At 45.9% G+C, this 24203-nt stretch overlaps 1 protein-coding gene across 1 annotated transcript in view; it reads right to left on the reverse strand.

The window, feature by feature from the left end:
• LOC144484923 (uncharacterized) overlaps positions 1 to 8030 on the reverse strand; it is a 108205-nt gene extending 100175 nt beyond the window's left edge. The window contains exons 1-3 of the mRNA XM_078203282.1: positions 7992 to 8030; positions 5306 to 5477; positions 5151 to 5216 (exon numbers count right to left, since the gene is read on the reverse strand). Of these exons, the coding sequence (XP_078059408.1) occupies positions 5151 to 5216; positions 5306 to 5477; positions 7992 to 8030 (277 nt within the window). The remainder of the gene's footprint in view (positions 1 to 5150; positions 5217 to 5305; positions 5478 to 7991) is intronic.
• Positions 8031 to 24203: the final 16173 nt, after the last annotated feature.

The following is a 24203-nucleotide window of genomic DNA, read 5'->3' on the forward strand; positions in this document are numbered from 1 at the left end:
GGGGGTGTGTGTGATAGAGAGGATGTGTGTGATAGAGAGGATGTGTGTGCCAGGAGAGGGTGTGTGTGATAGAGAGGATGTGTGTGCCAGTGGGGGTGTGTGTGATAGAGAGGGTGTGTGTTGTAGAGAGGATGTGTGTGCCAGTGGGGGTGTGTGTGATAGAGAGGGTGTGTGTTGTAGAGAGGATGTGTGTGCCAGTGGGGGTGTGTGTGCCAGGAGAGGATGTGTGTGCCAGGAGAGGATGTGTGTGATAGAGAGGATGTGTGTGATAGAGAGGATGTGTGTGCCAGTGGGGGTGATAGAGAGGATGTGTGTGCCAGTGGGGTTGTGTGTGATAGAGAGGATGTGTGTGATAGAGAGGATGTGTGCGGGAGACGATTTGTGCGACAAAGTCGATGTGAGATATAATGCAAGACATGAAGCATTTTTTTTGGGAGTGGAGTTTGGAAACTCAAATGACAAGCATCTGAGCGGATTCGGAGGAGAAATAGCAAACGGTATCGTGTGTGCTTATGAGACCATCATAGTTTCCTGCAATTGTACATTGTCATTCGTGTTATTCTTAGAACGTGTGTATATTGGGTGGCCTAAAGGAGGAGTAAAGGTGTATTTTATTGTAATCCATTTTTCATTGTTTAATAAATGTTCCTTTCTTGTTGCTAAAACTAAGTAGTGGTTCTGTGACTCTGTTAGTCTATGTTTATTTTTTTTTCTTTTTAAAAGTTGCAATCCTTTGAGCCAGAGTTTAATTCTGGGATCATCCCATCTCGTTATAACATCGACTGGAATTGTTACAGAAGTGGGGACCTGCCTGGAATTTCAAAACGTCGAGAAAGGGTAATTGGATTCTTAGTAAAAACTCAGTGGAAATTTTCACACGTGGAAGGCCAGTTACTGGATGCTGAACGGTAAAATTATTTTGGTGTTTATTGTACCACAGTTGGAATGCGAAATCCCGTTGGAAATTGCTCAGACGTTCCTGAAAATGGAAGGTGTAACACTGATGGGTTTACAGAAAGTAACTCAGATTTAGTTAACTGAATTGGCAGATAATTTGGAATGAGAGTGACTTGTCGGGGAAAGGAAAGGTGAAATTATTGAAAGTCCAGCGAAACATTTAAAATTGCAAGGGTTGTCTGACAGCCAAGTTCTTCAAAAAGTGGGGAAATTGGACACAATAGGGAGCTGGAGAAATTAATCGCTGCCGACTGCGTATTTCTCTGTTCAAGCCGAACAAAGATCCATCGCCATCCAGTTATTAAATAACCTCCAAACAATTACCACTTATAGATATAGACACAAGAGCCAAACTATGAGACAGAAGAGAGAAGAATGCAAAGTGTTTAAGGAAGATTGAAACAAAGTGAGAATTCGCCACCCCTCTCCGCATGGCAGCATCAGGGCTGCCTGAGAACCACATCCGGTATTGAGAAGTCTGAGCTGAACCCCATGCTGATTGATCTGAGAAAAGTCAGGTATGGAAAGGTCTGGTCTGAGCACTTTCCTGAACTGAGAACATTCAGAAATTCCGTAAATGAGGTCCTTGAGAAAAACATTAATTCAATCTCAGAACTGGAACAAACTGTCAGCGGGTTTTCGAAGCAGTTACTGGAGTCTGAGAACAGAATGAGAAAGTTTGAGGATAACAGCATAAACAACGACAAGCTACTCTTTCATTTACTCTATCGAAATAGGCAGGTAGAGGAAAGATGTGAGTACCTCGAAAAATTCAGGAGACAGAATCCCCTGTGAATTTATGGGTGCCAGAAAACTCAGAAGGTGGGGACATTATCCATTTGGTAAAAGCTCTTTCAATGAGCTACAGAAACTGCCAGTCGATGTTCGACTACAACTAGAGCGGGTTCATAGATCGCTGCAACAAAAGCCGTTGAATACTAATGCACCCCTGAGATAACCGGTGGTAAAGTTGCTCAGATTCCGGACACAAGAGTATATTCTCACCAAGGTTTGAGGTGAGAAAAATCTCCAATTGAACGGAAGGCAATTCATGCTAGATAACGACGACTCGCCACATCTGGAGTGGTAAACATGTGAATATACAGCTACTAAAAAGCAGCTTAGGGAGAAAAGCATAAGGTTTCAAAACATTACCCGGTGAGGCTGAGAGTCCACCTCAAGGATGCAAGCAAATCCTTTTCATCTGCATTGGAGGCGGCAGAGGGTTTGCAACATCTGGGCATCAGTGCGAGCTGATTGGAGGGTTAGCAGCTGGAAAGAACCTTGCACCAACCGCATCGCATGTTATTTGCTGATATCATTTTCCAAGTGGCAGAGATGTATTTTATATATGCACTTTGCTTTATTCAGTGATGTTCAGAAAGTTTTAGCCAGTTCACATAACGGGTGGGGCTATGAACACTTTGATGGGCGGGGTGGAGCAGTCTCAGCTGACCGTATCCATGGACACAGCTGCGCTTGTTTAGACGGGAGAGTTAACTCATGTGGCTTATCACCAATGGAGCTGTCGGCCTCAGAGTCGGAACATCTGCTCTGGAGAATTATTGTTATTGTACTCAAGTAGACATTTAATGGGTTGAATAGCGAGCCACTTTTGTTGGTTTGAGCACATTTGGTTTTCAGCACTTGGAAATGAATCAAATTTGCAGTTAACCTTTTTATGTATATAGTTTTTATCTCACAGTAATCCCAAGGGAACCATGTAAAAGCCATTGTAGTGGCAGTACATTTTTCTTTCTTTTTCTCTTTTTCCCCTCTCTCAATGCTTTCTTCTCTGATACCAGGCTACTTGCCCAGCTGATACTCCGGTCAGATCAATTAAATGCAGATTATTATGGATGTGTTCAAGGTAATTAGCTCGAATGTAAACCTGATATAAACCTCAAGGGAAAAATGCTCTCTCAGCTGAAACATCAAAGCTGCAAAATTGCATTTTTAAAGGAAACACATTTGTCAGATAAAGAACATAGTAGCTGGGCAGATCTTGGGAAAACCAGGTCTTCTTTTCCTCTCACCCATCAGGGGGAATAAGGGGTTTAGCAATCTTATTTAACAGACTGGTGAAGTTTTGGGTCCACTCACAACATACGGACAATGAAGGCAAATTCGTATTGCATGACGCAACAGGAGAAGGCACGGAACTTTCATTCATGCGCCCCAAATGAGAATAACCCACAATTCATGAAAATATTCTTCAACCTTATCTCAGCTAAAAGTACAGGATTGTTCTTATTGGGTGAGATTCGAATTATGTTCTGTCCCAAATGGGAGACTGGCTCTCAGCATCATCAAACCCGTGCTCCAATATAAGCAAATCACTGAGCAATCGTGTTACTGAATCTGGGCTGCTGGACATATGGAAGCTTCTGCACCCGAGTAACAGAGACTTTATATTTTACTCCAAAACTCACTGCTTTCACTCTCGCATTGACTATTTATTTACAATTGAGTCAGAGTCTCATAGAATCATTGACAGTGACATTCTCACTATAACTCTCTCTGATCATAAGTCCATAGGCTTGTGACCTGGGTCAAAAATCTACTGCAAAGAGATGGCATTTGAATGCATCTTTCTTAAATGATGATGAGAAAATAATTACAACGTTGTCTATAACTTAATACTGTCCCTGACCCGATGAAACAGCGTAAAGGAACATTTAAGGGGCTGCATCATATCATTTACTTATTCCAAAAAGGAAGAAGAATAAATTAAAGTGATCAAATGCAAAAAGGTAATTCATAATTTAGAACAGCAACACAATAAGCAGCACGCATTAGCTTTGATGGTCACCCTCACAAAGGCTCGCCGAGCTCTCGATACTTGACTTTCAGCACACGTTGAAGGGTGTTTATGAGTTGCAAAACAGAGACATTACGAGCATGTTAACAAGGCGAGCCTTGATAGTGGGGAAAGAAGCCACCAGGTCCATCGAGTGTGCACCGACTCTCCAACAGAACATCCCACCCAAGCACTTTCCCGTAACTCCACATATTTACCCCCGCTAATCCCCCTAAATGGATTAGTTAACAGAGGATTTGAACTATTTAAAGAATAAACTTGAAAAAACAAACTTGGCAGCGGTTCAGTGAAGTTCAGGCATTCGAAGTATTTGTGGACTATGGTGGAAAATACACAGAACAAGAAAATGAGGTTCTGGTAATTTAGAGTTGCTGAAGTGAAAAAATATAAAGCACAACAGACGAAAGATGATTGGGAAAAACAGGAATGCAATGTGAAGGTTGTGATGCGATCAGCCATGGACTTGTTCATAAGAACATAAGAACATATGAAATAGGAGCAGGCGTAGGCCATCTAGCCCCTCGAGCCTGCCCCGCCATTCAATAAGATCATGGCTGATCTGAAGTGGATCAGTTCCACTTACCCGCCTGCTCCCCATAACCCCTAATTCCCTTATCGATCAGGAATCCATCTATCCGTGATTTAAACATATTTAACGAGGTAGCCTCCACCACTTCAGTGGGCAGAGAATTCCAGAGATTCACCACCCTCAGAGAAGAAGTTCCTCCTCAACTCTGTCCTAAACTGACTCCCCTTTATTTTGAGGCTGTGCCCTCTCGTTCTAGTTTCCTTTCTAAGTGGAAAGAATCTCTCCATCTCTACCCTATCCAGCCCCTTCATTATCTTACAGGTCTCTATAAGATCCCCCCTCAGCCTTCTAAATTCCAACGAATACAAACCCAATCTGCTCAGACTCTCCTCACAATCAACACCCCTCATCTCTGGTATCAACCTGGTGAACCTTCTCTGCACTCCCTCCAAGGCCAATATATCCTTCCGCAAATAAGGGGACCAATACTGCACACAGTATTCCAGCTGCGGCCTCACCAATGCCCTGTACAGATGCAGCAAGACATCTCTGCTTTTATATTCTATTCCCCTTGCGATATAGGCCAACATCCCATTTGCCTTCTTGATCAATGGTGGAGCAGTTTAGAGGGACCGAGGGGTCAACATTTGCTCCTAATGTGTATGGTCGGATGAATTGCAAACTTGAACCTGTGCAGAACAGATGAGGATGGACGACAAATTCAAACAATATTTAACCCTGATTCCGAGACTTCGATTTTCTGATTCCCAAATTCTGACAACTAATTATTCAGACTCTTAGAAGTGAAATAATTAGTTTGCAATCTTCACTGTCATCACTTACCTTTTAGGTTACTGGGTACTTCCGATAAACCTTGTGGGATGTTCATGTAAACAAATGCATCAGGACCTGATTAAAGGAATTACAATCATGAAATCAGCTATGTGCAATATCAGAACAATCTGCAATGGTTAATTCACTGCGCGATTTTACTGTACCAAGTGTTGGTAATTCTCTCAGTATTTTCTCCAACTTTGGTAACCCACGGTGCATTTCCACAAAGGATTCCCACATCACCCTGAGAGCCCGAGGGCCTTTCTCTATCACCAGATTTAGGAGAAGTTTGGAACAGTCTGCGAGGTTCCCACTGTCTGCAATTTCCTTTACTTTCTGTAAAGAATAATAAGGAGCGTATTGAAAAACAGAGTGAAAGGTAAGCACTGGGAATGAGAAGGAAAGGATCTGTTCAGGGATTTCCCAGGTGTTTTGAGGACAGGAGGCAGTCCCTGGACTGGGTCCTGATCCCTTCTCAACACTGAATAAAGATCACATTTTGATTCGGTCCTTAATTTAAACGACATATAAATAAACCAATTTTTAATTTAAAATAATTTTCAAAGAGAGTGAGAAATCTCAGAGAACCAGCAATAATTTCAATGGGATTAATTTCATCTGAACTTCCGTGCCCAACATGACATCAGATTACTGTTAGACTATATGATCCACTTTTTTATGATGTTGTGGCAGTGTATCATGTAAATGGTAAACACCGCTGCCATGTGTGTCGATAGTGGAGGGGGTGAATGCTGATGTTGGTGAGGTGGGGTGTCAATCAGGTGGCTGTTTTGTCCAGGATGCTGTCGAGCGTCTTGAAAGTTGTTGGAACTGCGCACATCCAGGCAAGTGGAGACGATTCCATCACACTCTGACTGTGCCTTTTAGACGATGAAGAGGTCTTGGGGAGTGAGGAAGTGAGTCACTCTCCACAGAATCTCTAGAATCTGACCTGCTCTCGTCACCAGTATTTTGTGCCTTGTACAATTCAGTTTCAGGTCAGCTCCGATCACTTTGGCCATGTGCATCTGGAACAGACAGCCTGATAAGCAGGAGGTCAAATAAGTTAAACCTTTTGTTGATTCACTCACCGCCTGCCGCAGACCCAGTGCAGCAGCTATCCCCTTTAGGACGTTGCCAGCTCATTCAATGGTGGCGCTACTGAGCATGACTTGTTGATGGATATTTCAGTCTCCACCCAGAGTATATTTCCTGCCCTTGCCATCCTCAGTGCTTCCTCCAAACACTGTGTCACATGGAGGAGCACTTGTTCATCAGATAGTGGGCATGGGAGGATGAAACCAGCAGGCAATTTCATTGCCACGCGTCCAACCGGATTAATGAGACTTCAGGGAGTTCAGACTCAATGTTGAGAATATCCAGGGCAATCCGCTCCCCACTGGATGTCAAGGTGCTATCACCACTTGTGGGTCTTTCCTGTCAGCGGGACAGGTCATACCCAACAATGATGATGGTGGTATTTGGGACATTGTCTGCAAGTATGATGTTAAGAGTTTCATTGTTTCAGGGTACTGGTTGACTAGTCAGTGGGATAGCTTTCCGAATCTTAGCACTGGCCCCACATGATAAAATTTGTAGGGTCGACAGGGTTGGGAATGTAATTGTAATTTCCGGGTGAATCATTCGGTTTCAATACTTTTAGAGTTTGCAGCCTTTTAATAAAACTGAGTTGTCTGTTAGACTCTTCAAGACGTAATCACACTGTTTTAGAGCTGGGGTCACACGTAGTCCAAACAAGGACAGCAGATCTCAGTCTACAAACGACATTATTGATTGGGATGGGTTTTTACATCAATGGATAATGTTTTCATGGTCAGCATTACCGAAACGAGATTTCAATTCAAGATGTATTAGTTGATTTTCATTTCCAAAATCTTCCACACTGGTTATTTGAAAGCATGTGCCCACAGTATTAGCCCGGATCTATGCATTATTAGTCAACGCCGTTATCTACATTGAGGAAGGGGTGTGCTGGTAATTTGGCAACAAATGCAGGTTAGAGGCTGCGAATTCTGCAGCGATTACCTGTGCATATGTAGAAACATGGAAACCAGGAGCAGAAGTAGAACATTTATCCTCCGATCATGCTCCGTCATTCATTGAGATCATAGCTGACCATCTGTCTCAATGCCATATTCTTGCTTTCTTCCGTATCTTTTAAAAATGCATTTCTTTCTTGAATATATTCAGTGACTTGGCCTCCAGAACATTCAAGGGCAGATAATTCCACAGGTCCACGACCCTTTAAGTGAAAAAAATTCTTCTCTCCGAAAAAGTCTCCCATATCCTGAGACTGTGCCCCCTGGTTCTCCATTCCCCAACCATGGAAAACTTACCCCGTGTATGAAGTCTGACCAGTGCTGTTAGACTTTTATACATTTCAATCAGATCTCCTCTCATCCTTCTGAACTGTAGTGAAACTGACAAACTTGAACAAATCCCCCCTCTTCGGACAGTGCGGCCAACTCTTGTGTCAGCCTCCGCTATATTTTCTCCATGGCAAACATGTCTTTTCAAACCTGCACGCAATACGACAGCTGTGGTCTTGCCAAGGCGCTGTACAGCTGCAGGTGGACATGTCTAATTATGATCAGAAGTCCTTTTGCAATGAAGGCAACATTCCATTTGCCTTCCGAGTTGCTCGAGGCATCTGCCTGTGCACTTTCACTGATTGGTGTGCAAGGACACCCAGATCCCTCTGGCTGTTTATGCTCCCGATTATTTCACCATTTGAATAATACTCTCTGTTTTTCCACACCACAGTGTATAACCTTACATTTAGTGGCATTCTACCTCATCTGCCACTCACTTATCTGATCACACACTCACCTTGTCCAAATCACTTTGACAACTCCTTGTATCCTCCATTCCCTTAATCCCACCCAGTATTGTTGCATCAGTAAATTTGAAACTGTTACATTTGGTTCCCTCATCCTGATCATTTATATATTTTGAGAAAAGCTGGGTGTGAAGCCCTGATACCGGTGGTACCAAACAAGTCACTGCTGCCATTTATTCTCACTCTCTTTTTCTTGTGTATAAATCAATTTGGATCCACACTAACAAATTATCCCCTCACCCATGTGCTTTAATTTTGCCCTCTGACTTGTTATAAGGAATCATATCAAAAGCCTTCTGAAAGCACAAAAGCGATTCTTCTACTGGGTCTCTCTTAACTATTCTACTAATTACATCCCCAGAAAACTCCTGTCGATTTTTAAAGCATTATTTGCCTTTTATAAACCCATGCTGGCTTTTTTCAATCCCGTTAATGTTTTCGAACAAGTTTTAAAAAATTTTCTGGCAACTTCCCCACTACTGATGTCCGGCTAATTGGTGAGTAACACTCTTTTTTTCTCTTCCGACCTTTTTAAATAGTGGGATTACATTTACAACCCTCAATTCTGGAGGAACTGCTTCGGGGGCTCATATCATTTTGGACAATGACCACCAGTGCATCCAATATTTTCAGAGCCACTTCCTTTAATACTCAGATGTCGAGTATCAGGTGCTGGTGATTTGCCACTCTTTAAACCCATTAATATCCCCGTCACATTTTTCTCACGAATATAGATTTAGTTCAATTACGTCTATTCATTTGGTTCCCTAACATATTTGGAAGTTGCTTTTTTCTTTTCTGTGCCCTCTTTTGTGATGACAAAATGAAAGTTTATGTTCAATTCAACTGTCATTTCTTTATTTTCCATCACAAATTTCCTTGCTTCTGATAATAAGGGAACTCCATTGTCTTTAGTTTTCTTTTTTTCTACGCATATTTACAGAGGCTTTTATTGTTAGTTTCTACGTGTCTGCAATTTTAATCTCAATCTGATTCCTCGGCTGGATCATTTTTTAATCCTGTTTTGCTGAATTCAAAACATTTCCCATCAGCCTTGCTGTGTTTCTATGCCAATTTTATATGGCTCTCCGTTGGTTTTAATATTATCCCTAATTTATTGAATAAGCCAAGTTTGAGCCACATTTCATCAGTTTTTTTGCGCCAAACAGGAAGTAAGCATTATTGTAATTCATGAAAATGTTGTTTAAATATAAACCATTTCCTATCCACCATCAACCACATAAGTCAGGTTCCACCATCTATCCTTGATAATTCGCTTCACATACACTCTTAATTTCATTTGTTTAGATTCAGAGCTCTTGTTTCAGATTCAAATATTTAACTCTCGAACTTAATGAAACGTTCTGTCATTTAATAGGTGCTCTTCTCCAAAGGAACTGCACAGGATTGTGAATTAATCCTTCATTACTCATTGCACAGTATCTAGTTGAGAATAGCCTGTTTGCTGGTTGGCTCCTCAATGTATTTGTCTAAAAAGAACACTACAGGAATGCCTTCTCTTCTATACCATTGCTACTTTGGTTTGTCCAATTTATGTGTAGATTTAAGTCATCCATGATTTCAGTTGGACCCTTGTGGCATGAATTCTGGATTTCGCGTTTAACATCTTAACGTCTACACCCCACATAGGCTGCAGCATTCCATGGTGTCAGATCATCAACACCGTCAATTGGGAATAGATAAATAAATAAATCCTGGCCTGGATGGTGACACGCACATCCAGGAAAGTATAAATTAATGAAAGAGAAGCTCAACTTGTTGATGTTGGGGATTGCGGAGAAAGGGATAAGGAATTTTACCTGGTTGTATGCAGTTTTAACATTTCAATATTAAGTTGTCATGCAGTCAAAACAAGGATGTTACGAGAGTTGAGCAATTATTGTTAATGTGAGAATTTGTGAATTTTGGAATAATTCCACTCGGGCGGAGCAGAATGTGTTGGTGCAAGTTTTCAAGATGCTGAAAGCAAGTAATTAAATAAATGTACAGCAACAATAGGGAGCAGTTGGGCTTTCCATTCCCAAAGTTTTCACTTGTGTCCCTTTCCCAGTTTTTGTTTGACACATTTCCATCATTCCAACTCTCTCGTGTTTTAAACTGCTTTTCTCCCACCTGCCTTTGTTACCTCTCACTCTACTTTTTTCACTGCCACTAAAACCATTTTTTCCCAGAATTATACCCAAACCGTTCAAATGCTGACAGATCCTCTGGCTATTTTCACCTCTGAAGATCGTTTTGAGATCACAATATTTGCGATGTGTCTCCTTTTCTTTCATATTTACCAGTTTCCTTCCTGTCAAATTCTACAAAGATCTTGTTGCATTCATTATCATTCGTAGCGTGGGAATAAAATTATGTGGTATTGTGTATTTAACAACGAAATACTTGTTTGAATCAATGAGATAATCCTTCCTCCTCCTGCAATCAGATCTTTTTTTTTGGGGACGCAGAAGTTAGGTTTACACTCGACCACAGCAGTGAGGAGGATTACATTTTTGGAAGTGCTGTCTTTCAGATGAGACGTTAACACAAGATACAATCTGCCCATTGCAGTGGATGAAACATGTCGCACAGCACCATTTCAGAAAACAGTCAGAGAGTTATGCCCCAATCAACATCGTAAGAAGACGCATTATATGTTCAGTATCACATTGTTACCTATGGGAATTTGATGTATGAAAATTGCCTGACATGTTTCCTATAATACGACGACTACAACTCAAAACTACTTCATTGAATAGGAGGAGTTTGGAGATGCTTGGTAGACGTGAAAAACAATTTTTAAACACAAAATAATTTTTATATGCTTGTGTAATTGAAGATGCCTCAGTACAAAATAATTATTGAAGGAAGCAGTTGGATGAAGGGGCTAGATGAGTAGCTATTGGGTACACCGGACCTCTCTTTCACCCATTGTCCTTCAAGGTGGGAGAGGCGTAGGCTTTGGACGTTCTGTTAAGGGAGTGTTAGTGATTTGCTGCAGTGCATCTTTTACGAGGTGCACATGCTGACATTGTGACGTGGGAGGAAATATTTTTAAGAACAAATTCCATGCAAATCAAGTGCGTAGCTTCATTCTCGATGGTGTCGAGCTGCTTAGATAACGTTGGACACAATAATCCATGATTGTGGAGTGTATTCCGTCACGTTGCCCATTTTTGTCTTGTGGATTATTCGCAGACTTTGGGAATTCAGGAAGTGAGCCTTGCAGCAAATTCCCAGCCTCTGACTCTTCTAGTTAAGGTTGTGTTCAATTGTAACCCTCATGGTTGTTGAAGTGGGTTTCCGCAATGGTAATGTGACTTAGTGTCAAACAGGGATGGAGTTGTGTGGCAGGAATATCACTGACCATTTACTAGACTGGATATTGTTCAGTTCCTGATATCTGAGGAGTTACACATTAAGTTGTACATTTTAACATCAACACTAAAACACCTCCACTTCTGACCAATTGATAGCAGATAGGTCATGAAACAGCTGGATATATTTTCAGAGAACACAGGACCTTGAGGAACTCAAGTATGAGGGCCATGGGTCTGCTATGATTGACCTCGAACAATCGCAACTATCATTGTGCTAGGTATGACTGCAGCCATTGCAGAGATTTAGCGCAGTTCCCATTCATTTCTATCGCCTGAGCATTCCATGACAGAGTTCAATCAAATAATGTTGTGATGTGAGAGGCAGACACTCGTGTTGGTCCATGAATGGACCAAGGGTTTAATGAGATCAGGAGGCAAGTGATACTGGCAGTACCTAAAAGAAACTTCAATTATCATGTTATTAAATGCTTAAAGTGTATTTATCTATGTTACAAAGAGGCTTGCATTAAAAATGCAATGTAGTGACCGTGGAAATCCCGTCGTTGTCACGCTCCAGCGCCTGTTCAGGTACATTGAGGGAGAATTTCGCATGGTCAATGCACCTAACCATCACATCTTTCAGACTGTCGGAGGAAAGCTGAACACCCGACGGAAATGCACACAAAAACTCGGCAGCACGGTTCCAAAGTAGTTAGCAGTGCTGCCTCATAGCGCCAGGGACCTGGGTTCAATTCCCGACTTGGGTCACTGTGTGGAATCTGCACAGTCTCCCCGTGTCTGCGTGGGTTTCTTCCGGGTGCTCTGGTTAGGTGCATTGGCCATGCTAAATTCACCCTCAGTGTTCCCGAAAAGGCGCTGGAGTATGGCAACTAGGGGATATTCACAGTCACATCTTTGCAGTGTTAATGCAAGCCTACTTTTCACAATAATAAATAAACTTTAAAACGTGCAGAACATGCAGACACCACGTAGAAAATGACTCAAACCAGGAATCGAACCCAGGTTCCCAGCGCGATGAGGCAGTAATGCTAACCACTGTGCCACTTTGCCGTCCCAAACTGCAAAGTATCTGCAACTTTAAGTTACTGGTAATTACTCATTTTATCTCTGCCACTTAGTGGGAGGAGGCTTGTGGGGTGCAAATTTTCCAGATGGATTTGTCCTGTTTTGGGTAAATGGGATAGACATTTTTCACACGTTGTTGGGTAGATGCCAGCATTGTAGCTGTACTGGAACAGTTGTCTCTTTAGGAGAGCAGCAAGAGAGACCATAGCTTCTTACTGTTCAGCAAATTATTCTTCCTCTAATTTCATCAGGTCTGCGAAGTGAAAATGGGCAAAATCACTAAACCCACTATATCCTGGACTTACATGACTTTGTTTCACACCAATATGATCGCACGCTGCAAACATCAGACAGAGTCTCGCCACTCCTTCAATCGCCTGTTCTAGTCTGTCCCGGTAGAATTTGGTCAACAGCAACAGTTGGTCATCTTTACAGTTTGTCAAGAACTCAGTGATTTTAGAGTTTGGATCTGTGAACAGAAATTGGAAAAAAATGAAACACAATGAGTTCCTATCTAGACTGTTTTAATTGCCCGTAAACTTAAAACAACCCACTTAAATGTCATGTGAGCCATGTTATCAACTATCTTTCAGAAAACATTCATGATATTTATCTCATTTGTGAATAAAACCCATGTATCCAGCTGACCTCCAAATCACTTCATACCCCTGGTTAGTAAGAAGCAATTCACATCAAATTACCAATATCAATTACCTTTTTTGCAGGAAATGTTTTTGCGTTTCGAAGCATTTTTCAATTTCATTCCTGAAAGGTTTTGCCTTTATTTTAACTGCAATCGCCACAGCCGAGATTGGTCTATTCAGGAGCTGGTCTCGCTTGTAACATAACTTCTATCCCTACATGCTCTTGTTCTCTGGACATAAAATCCAACATTAAATTGTTTGTTTTACTTTATGCTCCCTTTTCACGATATTTTAACAATCTATATTCAGGAATTCCCAAGGTTCTGTAGAGCTTCCAAGTTTCTAGGTTTTCCACATTTGGAAAGGGCCCTGTTCTATCCCTTATTGAAAGTGAAGGACCTGATATTGGCCTGCATTTTAATCTATTTGCCACAAACGTGCCAATTCACTTAATTTACTGATATTTCATTGCATATTGCCAGCTATACTGACGACAATGTTTCAATAACTTTGTGTCATAATCAGTTTTATATATCCATTTTTTTATTCCATCATCTAGGCTGTCAATAAATTTGGTTAGTAATTGTGAGCCTAACACAGATGCTTCTGGAACACAGCAAGTTGCATCCTGACAGTCAGCCTAAATGACCATTTACCTCATCTCTATCCCTTGCTTTTCCACCAATTTCACAATGAGGTCACAAATTTGCCTTCAATTGCATGACAGAAATTTTAAGAAACTCTGTCCAAATTCCTTCTGGATGTCCATGTAAACAATGCCTATCGACATGCACTAGACATTGCTTTCAGCACAACTTCATTATATCAGTTTTACTGGTTTATAATTTGCTGCCGCTATGTTCTTCTCTGCTCCTTGTGTGAACTGCAGGTTCATGAATGAGGTCTGGATTCATTAACAGGACGGTGAAAACTTGGGAGTGTTTTCTGAACCTACCATTGTCCAAAGTCAATCTTTTTGAAGATATTGGATATACTCCGCTGTTGAAACCTTCAGCCATTTTTGTGACAGGTGTTTTCGATTCTGGTGCTCTGAAATAGACAAATCCAGAGCAGGGTTAAATGGAAACTGTGAAGTGAAAATGCCTTGTTTGTATCTTTAAGCAGCAATGTGATTTCCAAAATTTATATGGGGACAATCTTTTAGTATTTACAATCTCACAAACACCATGTAGATATGGTAGATCTGACGGTGACCCCACAACCTTGGTACTGCCTCTTAAAAAAATCATCTTGATTTCATTTGCCCTTGAAAATCCCTGGCCCATGTCCAGCCTCCTTTTCTCCAAAACACATGACGATAACTTTACCTGATAAATGTAGACACACCTTTCTTGGAGCTTGTTTGAATACATCTAACTAGGTTTCCACCTACACCACAATACTGAAACAGCTCGTATCAAAGTCAAACATTACATTCTAGCAGAAATAAAATGGTCAGTGAAGTATCTTCAGCCGACTCTACGTCTCTGAAGCCTTTGGCACAGTTTGTCACATGATCATCTCTTCACTGCCTTCCAGCTGTGTGGAAATTGTCCCTGTCTGTTTGTTTATCCAGTAAATCGCAGAGCACATATCACTGGCATTGGTTTATCTTCCCAATCCCATTCTCTGGACTCCCACTGGGTGGGCTATCTGTTTATCATAAATGTATTGCTTGCCAGCATATAAAAAATAGTGTTACACATGCAAGATGATCTTACAAACTGCCCTGAAACTTGTTTCTTGTATCCTAACTTGCACCACGTCTCATTAACCCTAGATCCTTGTACACCATCTGGATCGAGCTTCTCAAATATACCCACTGACTCAAACTTCCCAGCCAGATATTATAGCCCAGCCTTAGATGTTGGCAATATTTCCGCACTCCTGAAAGTTTGGCCAGTCCTTATTTGGATTCTTCTATACATGGGCCCCTTGCCTTCAGCTGCCAAGAGACTACGCTCTGGAGTACTCATCCCACACATCTTCCAGCCTGTGGAACTTTTTCTTTAATTGAGATACTCATGAAGAGCTATGGATATGAACAAACTGGTTTAGCATTGGGAGATATGGTGGCAGAATGGTTAGCACTACTGTCTCACATCTCCAAGGACCTGCCTTCGATTCCCGGCTTGGTCACTGTCTGTCTGGAGTTTGCACATTCTCCCCGTATCATTGTGGGTTTCCTCAGGCTGCTCCGGTTTCCTCCCACAGTCCAAAGATGTGCGGCTTAGGTTGATTATTCATGTAAGATTGTCCCTTAGTGTGGCGGGATGTGTTAGTTAGAGTGATTAATGGGGTAACTGAGTGGGGTTGTGGGGATAAGTCCGATGCGCGATTGTTGTCGGTGCAAACTCGATGGGCGGAATGGCCTTGTTCTGCACTGTCGGGTTTCTATTATTTCTGTGAGGTTTCTGGGTGTCCTTCCTTCTACTTCTTTTGTATCTTGGGATACGGCATCAAGTAGGCAGACTACCAGGGGAAAATTGAAACGTCAAAACACAATCTCTGTAAAGAGGTTCAATGTCTATCCCAGACCTTGCAATGCCCTCCAGGTAAGGAATTTCTCACTCATGCCGGTGAACATGACATGCTCCCCTTCCAGGGAAACCAGCAGTAAACCTGGCCACAGAAAATGAGTAAATTGTCTGAAGGACAACCCCATCGAATCTTGACTTCCTGGAGCCAATAACAGCCTACAAGGCCAAAGCAGGAACGGGAGGGGCTTATCTCCTGTTACCGCACATCCTCCCCATCTTCACATCCACCACTCCCCCCTTCGCTTCATCTACTGCGGGTGCACTGAGATCGGAAACGGGGGGCAGAACTGCAAAAATTAACAAATTAACATGCTTTTCAGAAAACCAGAAAATGTGTGTAGTCAAGGTGAACTTCCCTTAAGGTTATTCCATGGAATCCTAAATGCCTCAAAATAAGCAAGAATTCTGAATGTGTGTGAACAGAAGCAACTGACAGCTCTAAGTGATTGCTCCTTGCAACATCCCTCCAACATAAGTCCACATGGTGAGGAGGATTCCGATAATTTGAACCCTCAAACTGGGATTGTGTCTTTCTGAATGACAACGTTGGGGGGTTGGGGGGGGGGTTTGAGAGGAGTGAGAGCGAGGGAAAGGAGTGGACTCCATGGCAACATCCTCCCCAGGTTAAACACTGACTCCATTCTGCCTGGGTTACACACTGTCTGAATACATCCTCCCCGGGTGACACACTGTCCTATTTCACTAACGGCACCCTCCTCGGGAAACACACTGATCTCGCTGACTCCATCCTTCTGTAGATTTATACCGACAAACCCAAATGTTCCATTCACTGTCATCCTGAAGTAAATGATAGTCTTGTTTTGCACAAGCGGACAAAGAACAAAGGACAATACAGCACAGGTACAGGCCCTTCGGAAAAGACATATTGACAGGCTACAGAGGAGATTCACTAGGTTGATTCCAGAGTTGAGAGGGTTGGCTTATGAGGATAGACTGAGTAGACTGGGGCTGTATTCACTGGAATTCAGAAGAATGATCTTATAGAAACATGTAAGATTATGAAGAGAATAGATGATAGAAGCAGGGAAGTTGGTTCCACTGGCAGGTGAAATAGAACTAGGGGCATGGCCTGAAAATAAGGGGAGCAGATATAGGACTGAGCAGATTTAGGACTGAGTTGAGGAGAAACTCCTTCACACAAAGCGTTGTGAATCTGTGGAATTCCCTGCCTGGTGAAGCAGTTTAGGCTTCCTCATTGAATGTTTTTAAGGCAGGGAGAGATACATTTTTGAATAAAAGGAATTAAGAGCTATGGTGAGTGGGTGAGTAAATTCAGCTGAGACCACGGAAAGATCAGCCATGATCTTATTGAATGGTGGAGCAGGCTCGAGGGGCCAGATGGCCTATTCCTGATCCGAGTTCTCATGTTCTTATAGCTGCAGTCGATGGGTAACTGGACGACCCACTCAAACTCCCGTTGCCTGGACCTAGATTAGCCCACCTACCTGACATCAAAAGAAGATTCAACAGGAGTGTTAGAAATGTTTAAATTGCTGTATTCTCATCAGAAACATTAATAAAGTTCACAAACTGATCTCAGAGGCTCCATCCTCTCTGGGTTACACACTGTCTGACCTCACTGACTCCATCCTCCCCGGGTTACACACTGTCTGATCTCACTGACTCCATCCTCCCCGGGTTACACACTGTCTGATCTCACTGACTCCATCCTCCCCGGGTTACACACTGTCTGATCTCACTGACTCCATCCTCCCCGGGTTACACACTGTCTGATCACACTGACTCCATCCTCCCCGGGTTACACACTGTCTGATCTCACTGACTCCATCCTCCCCGGGTTACACACTGTCTGATCTCACTGACTCCATCCTCCCCGGGTTACACACTGTCTGATCTCACTGACTCCATCCTCCCCGGGTTACACACTGTCTGATCTCACTGACTCCATCCTCCCCGGGTTACACACTGTCTGATCTCACTGACTCCATCCTCCCCGGGTTACACACTGTCTGATCTCACTGACTCCATCCTCCCCGGGTTACACACTGTCTGATCTCACTGACTCCATCCTCCCCGGGTTACACACTGTCTGATCTCACTGACTCCATCCTCCCCGGGTTACACACTGTCTGATCTCACTGACTCCATCCTCCCCGGGTTACACACTGTCTGATCTCACTGACTCCATCCTCCCCGGGTTACACACTGTCTGATCTTGCTCACTCCATCTTAGACAGAATGAAAGTGGAAGTTCCCTATTTTTAAACAAACTCTTTACAATACAGGCATCAATGCCATTTTCCTTCTTAACTCCTCACTTAATTGCGCAGAAGGAGGCCATTCAGCCTATCAAGTCTGCACCAATCACAATCCCACCCAGGCCCACGTATTTGCCCTGCTGATCCCCTTGACACGAAGGGGCAATTTAGCATGACCAATCAACAGGACCTGCACATCTTTGGAGTGTGGGAAGGAACTGGAGCACTCGGAGGAAACACATGCAGACCCGAGGAGAACGTACAAATTCCGCAAAGACAGTCACACAAGCCGGGAATCGAACCTGGTTCCTCGGTGCTATGAGACAGCAGTGTTATAACCATTGTACCACCTGTATCTGAGGTCATCATTACAGATTAGAGAGCAGCTTCCTCGATGGTCAACTGATGGAACGCGACTGGCCCGGATGGGGTACCCGGACAAGCACTCTGATCATGCTCAGATCAGCCGGTGGGGGTATTCGCAGACATTTTCAACATGTCTTTACAACAATCTGTGGTCCCTATTTGCTTAAAGAAAACGACCATTATCCCAATACCAAAGAAAAGCCTAGCAGCATGTCTTAATGACTATTATCCGGTGGCTCTGACATCCATCATTATGAAGTGTTTCGAAAGGCGAGTCATGGCATCAATCAATTCCAGCCTCCTGACTCCGTGGATCACAACAGTTCGCCTCCCACCACAACTGGTCCACAGCAAACACCATCTCCCTGGCCCTGCGCTCAACGCTGGAACACTAGATAACGAATATTTGTCAGACTCCTATTTATTGACTACAGCTCAGCCTCCAACACCATTATTCCTACAAAACACATCTCCAAACTCAGTTGCCTGGGTCTCCGCTCCTCCCTCTGCGACTGGATCCTGAACCTCTGAGCGAAGAGACCACAATCAGTAAGGATAGGCAACAACACCTTCTCCACGATCTTCATCAACACCAGTGCCCCAGAAGGCTGTGTTCTCGGCCCCCTACTTTATTCCTTTTACACCTATGACTGTGTGGACAAATTTCCCTCCAACTCGATTTTCAAATTTGCTGATGACACCACCGCAGTGGGTTGGATCTCAAACAATGACAAGACTGAGTACAGGAATGAGATAGAAAATGTGGTGAACTGGTGCAGCAACAATAATCTCTCCCTCAATGTCAACAAAACGAAGGAGATTGTCATCGACTTCAGGAAGCGTAGAGGAGAATGTACCACTGTCTACAGCAACGGGGGCGAAGTAGAAAGGATCCTGAACTTCAATTTTTCAGGTGTCCAGATCAGCAACAACCTGTCCTGGTTCCCTTCTGCCGACACTATAGTTAAGAAAGTCCACCAACACCTCGTCAGAAGACGAAGGAAATTTGGCATGTCAGCTATGACTCTCACCAATTTTTACAATTGCACCTCAGAAAGCATTTTCTGATTATATCAAAGTTTGGTTTGACTCCTGCTCTGTCTAAGAGCACAAGAAACTTCAAAAGGTTGTGAATATCGCCGAATCCATCACGCAAACCAGGCTCCTGTCCACTGACTCTGCCTACACTTCCCGCTGCCTTGGCAAAGCAGCCAGCACAATTAAGGACCCCACTGTACCCCAGACATTCTCTCTTCCACCTTCTTCCCTCGGGAAAAAGATACAAAAGACTGAGATCATGTACCAACCGACACAAGAACAGCTTCTTCCCTGCTGCCATCAGACTTTTGAATGGACCTACATTGCATTAAATTGATCTTTCTCTGCACCCAAGCTATGCCTGTAACACGGCATTCTGCACTCTTTCGTTTCCTTCTCTATGAACGGTATGCTTTGTCTGCATAGCGCACAAGAAACAATACTTTTCACTGCATGTTAATACATGCGACAATAATAAATCAAAACAAAACCGGGTGTTGCCCCTTGATGGACATGCCAGCTAACGTTTAGTGATTCATGCAATGAAACACCTGGATCTCTCTGTACTTAACTCACCTGCAGTCTCTCTCCTTTTAGACAACAATCTGCCTTTTGATTCCACCTACTTGAAATGCATGACCTCACACTTGCCCACATTAAATTCCACTTGCCAAGTTTTCACCTAGTCACCCAGTCTATCTGTATCCCTTTGCAGCTTCACAATATCCCCATCACAACATGCCCTTCCAACGAACTAGGTTTCATCGGCAAATTTGGAAACCTTACATTCTCCTCCTTCTGCCAGGTCACAAAACAATTGTCAGCCAAGAATTGATGCCTTCGGTGCTGCACTAGTTATACCTTTCCAGTCTGAAAAGGAGCCATTTATTCCAACTCAGTTTTCTGCCTGACAGTTTTCAATCCACGCTAACGCACTTCCTCCAATTCCATGGGCTTTACTGTGATGCGCCATCCTGTTATGCATCACCTTGTCAGATGCTCATACAGGGCCCATAATGAAGAGAGATCTGGTGCTGTGTTTACTCAGACAAGCGCTTGATTGCAGTAATTTAGATGCTGCAGCAGTGTTTACACAGACACGGCCTAGATTGTAATAACAGATCTTTCTGTGAAACATAGAATCATCCAATTGCTGCAGTGCAGGAGGAGGCCATTTGGTCCATCCAGTCTGTACCGCCCACAATCCCACCCAGACCCTATCCCCGTGTTGACCCGGCTAATCCCCCTGACACTGAGCAGCAACTGAGCCTGGCCAGTGCCCCGTGCTGCTGATGTTTGGAGAGTGTGAGGAAAGGGCCGCAGACACGGGGAGAATGTGCAGACTCCACACAGACAGTGAGCCAAGGCCGGGAATTGAAGCCGGCTCCCTGGCGCTGTGAGACCGCAGCACCAACCACTGAGCCACCGCGCCGCCCACAATGTAACTGACCGTCCCCGCTCTGTTAATATGATACAAAGACAGGCTGTATTTACACAGGAAACCTCCATTTTAATCCTCAAGCTGAATGTTGTTGAAGTTGAAGCTTTTTCTGGGCCGTTAATTCCTTCCCGTGATTCACAAACCCGGCCCCGGAAATACCCGGATACGCAGCGAAAAAACCGCAATGCGCCTGCGCGCAGTAGGAAGCGGGCCGCACCCTCCCGGAGTGAAGTTCGCGCAAGCGCACTCAGGGCGGCGAGGGCTGGTTTCCGGCTCGCGGATTGGTCAGCTCCCGGTCACGTGCTGCGAGCGGGCAGTGACTTCAGACCCCCCTCTCAAGCCGCGCGCAGAAACCGTTAACGGCCGCGCCACGTGACCGCGAGCCGCTTTCACTGAGTGGGCGGGACCTCACTGCACCCTCATTCTCCATTGGTGCGTTCTGGTGTCCGTCAAATGAACACAGCCAATAGGAACCCGCTCCAGCAGAATGATTGGCAGCCAGTGCGGGTGCACTCGGGCAGCTTGTCCTCTTTTGAGGTCAAACCAAACCAAGTAAACAAACTCAGATTAAATCAGGACAACGTAAAAGGGGCAGCTCCCCAAAAGGGAGGGGGAAAGCCCGAACAGAAATCAAAGTACAAAGGAAACTTAAAAACATCAAATTAAAATGTGATTATTAGGGTCGATAACGCACCCCAACGCCTGCGGTGCCCAGCGGGCGCGGAAAGCGTCAACCTTGCCCGTGGACACCGCATGCTCCCTCTCCAGGGACACCTGGCCGCGAACGTAGCCGCAGTAGAGGGGAAGACAGTCAAGATGGACGGCCCCCTCGATCGCCCGCAGCCTGGACCGGTAAATGGCGCGTTTTGCCAGGCCCAGGAGCAGGTTCACGAGGAGGTCGCCATCCCGACCCTCCCCTCTCCGCACCGGGTGTCCGTAGATCAGGAGCGTGGGACTGAAGTGCAGACAAAACATCAACAAAAGGTTCTTTAGGAAAACATAAAGGGAGTGCAGCCTAAGACACTCAACATAGACATGGTCCACGGACTCCACAAGGCCGCAGAAAGGGCAGTCTTCGGAGCCCGTGAACCAGTGAATCCTACGGTTGTGCAGAACTGCTGCATGCATCACCCTCCACCCCAGGTCCCCGACGTAATTGGGGGAGATCCCTCCGTAGAGGGACCTCCAGCGGGGACCTCCGCCGCCCGGCGGCAACAAGGCCCGCCAAGGTGCATCCGGGCGACAGGCGAGGAGGCGGTAGTGGAAGGTGTGCAGCAGCAGCCCGCACAGGAAACGCCTCCGCGCGGTAGAAAAAGGCACTGAGGGCATTTCCGCGAGGCGGCTCAGGCTGTGGGGCACCTCACCCAGGGAGGGGGGGTTGAGGCTTTGGGCCAATGTGGAATTCCGCCCGAACAGGGGAACGCTCGGGCGGGATCCCACCGCACGCCTGCGCCGTCTCGAGTTTGCGTGCAGTTTCGAGGCCGAGCATGACCGTCCTAAGGTCTAGGATGGCTTTGGTCGCGCGCCGGACGGTCATCCCCGCGCGCTCAGCCAGCACGCGGGGACTCATCCAGCCCGCTCCTCCGCCACCGAGCACGTCCACGATTCTGGTCACCCCGGCGTCCACAGCCCTCCTCTCCGCCAGCCACCTGAAGTTATACGGCTGGAGGAGCGGATTCCTGAGCAGCGGCTCTCGCACGAGAGCCGCTACTCCTGACGGGGGAGAGCTGCGTCGCGAGGCGACCTTGTTCCAGACAGTGAGGAGGTCCTGGTAAAAGACGGGCAACTCCTGCAGGGCGGTCGGAGCACGCCCCAGTTCGATATGCAGGAGCTGCACGTCATAATTGAGGCTGTGCCAGTGGCGGAAGAAATACGTCGCCATGGCACACCACTGTGGAGGGGGCTCAACGTAAAGGTACCTCTGCAGGGCCTGGAGACGGAAGGTCGCTATCTGAGTGCGGAGGCACACCAGACCTTGTCCGCCCTCCTCAAGCGGGAGATACAGGACCGCAGCAGGGACCCAGTGCAGTCGATTGCCCCAGAAGAACCGCACGAGGGTTCTCTGGATATCGGTGACAAAGCCAGGGGGAGGGGTCAAAGGGACCAGCCGGTACCACAGCATGGAGGCGACCAGCTGGTTTATGACGCGAGCTTGTAGGACAGCACTCGGAGCAGTCCTGTCCAGCGACTCAGGCGGGCAGAGACTTTGGCCTCCAGCTCCCGCCAGTTCGCCGGCCAGGATTCCTCGGCTGGGCAGAGATGGGCCCCCAAGTAGAGGAGGTTGGTCCTGCTCCAGGTGAAAGGCCTGAGCTCCTCCGGAAGGGGGTCCGTCTCCCAAGGACCGACAAGGAGTCCGGAGCACTTGGCCCAGTTGATCCTGGCGGAGGACGCGGCGGAGTACACCGCCTGGTATTCTCGCATCCTCCGCAGGTCAGCCGGGTCCGTGAACATGAGGAGCACGTCGTCGGCGTAAGCTGACAGGACCACCCCTACGTCCGGTCCGCGCAGGGCCAAACCTGACAACCTCCTCCGCAAGAGGCGCAGGAATGGCTCCCCACATACGGAATACAGTTGGCCGGACAAGGGGCAGCCCTGCCGCACTCCTCTCCCGAAGCGAAGGGGCGCCGTCAGGGACCCGTTAACCTTAACCAGACACTCTGCGGCAGAGTACAGTAATCGGATCCGGGCGACAAAATGCGTCCCGAACCCGAATGCCCGCAGAGTCCCGAGTAAATACTCGTGCTCCACCCTGTCGAACGCCTTCTCCTGCTCTAATGACAAGAAGGCGCCCGACAGACCAGCCCTCTGGGTGTGATGGATTAGGTCCCGGACCAGGTGGAGATTGTCATGTATACAACGGCCCGGGACCGTGTAGGACTGGTCAGGGTGGATCAAGTGGTCCAGCACGGATCCAAGGCGTGAAGCCGTAGCCCTGGCAAAGATTTTATAATCCGTGCTGAGGAGGGAGACCGGGCGCCAGTTCTTGAGCAGGTGGAGATCCCCCTTCTTGGGCAGCAGGGCAATGACGGCCCTGCGCCACGAAAGGGGCATCTCCCTGGTAGCGACGCTCTCCCCCAGGACCCCCGCGTAGTCGCTCCCCAGGACGTCCCAGAACGCCCTGAAGAACTCTACTGTCAGCCCGTCCAGCCCAGGGGCCTTGCCCCGGCTGAGGCCATTTAGGGCACCGGTCAGCTCGGCCATGGTGGTAGGGGCCTCGAGCCTGCCGACGCCCTCCGGGCTGACCTGCGGCAGGTCCTCCCACAGAAGTCTGCGGGAATCCTCGCTGGACGGATCCGGAGAGAAGAGCGAGGTGTAATACTCCCGGGCAATGGCCCGGATGCCCTCCGGATCCGAGACGGGGGAACCGTCGTCGGCCAGCAGCGTAAGGAGCTGCTGACGGTTAGCCCGCCCTCTTTCCAGCGAGTAGAAGAAGGGGGAGCCGCGGTCCAGGTCCACCCGGAACTGGAGCCGCGACCTCACGTACGCGCCGCGAGACCTGGCAAGCTGCAGGTCCCGCAGTGCGC

Source organism: Mustelus asterias, unplaced genomic scaffold (assembly GCF_964213995.1).
Source record: "Mustelus asterias unplaced genomic scaffold, sMusAst1.hap1.1 HAP1_SCAFFOLD_134, whole genome shotgun sequence".
In the NCBI taxonomy this organism is placed as follows: domain Eukaryota; kingdom Metazoa; phylum Chordata; class Chondrichthyes; order Carcharhiniformes; family Triakidae; genus Mustelus; species Mustelus asterias.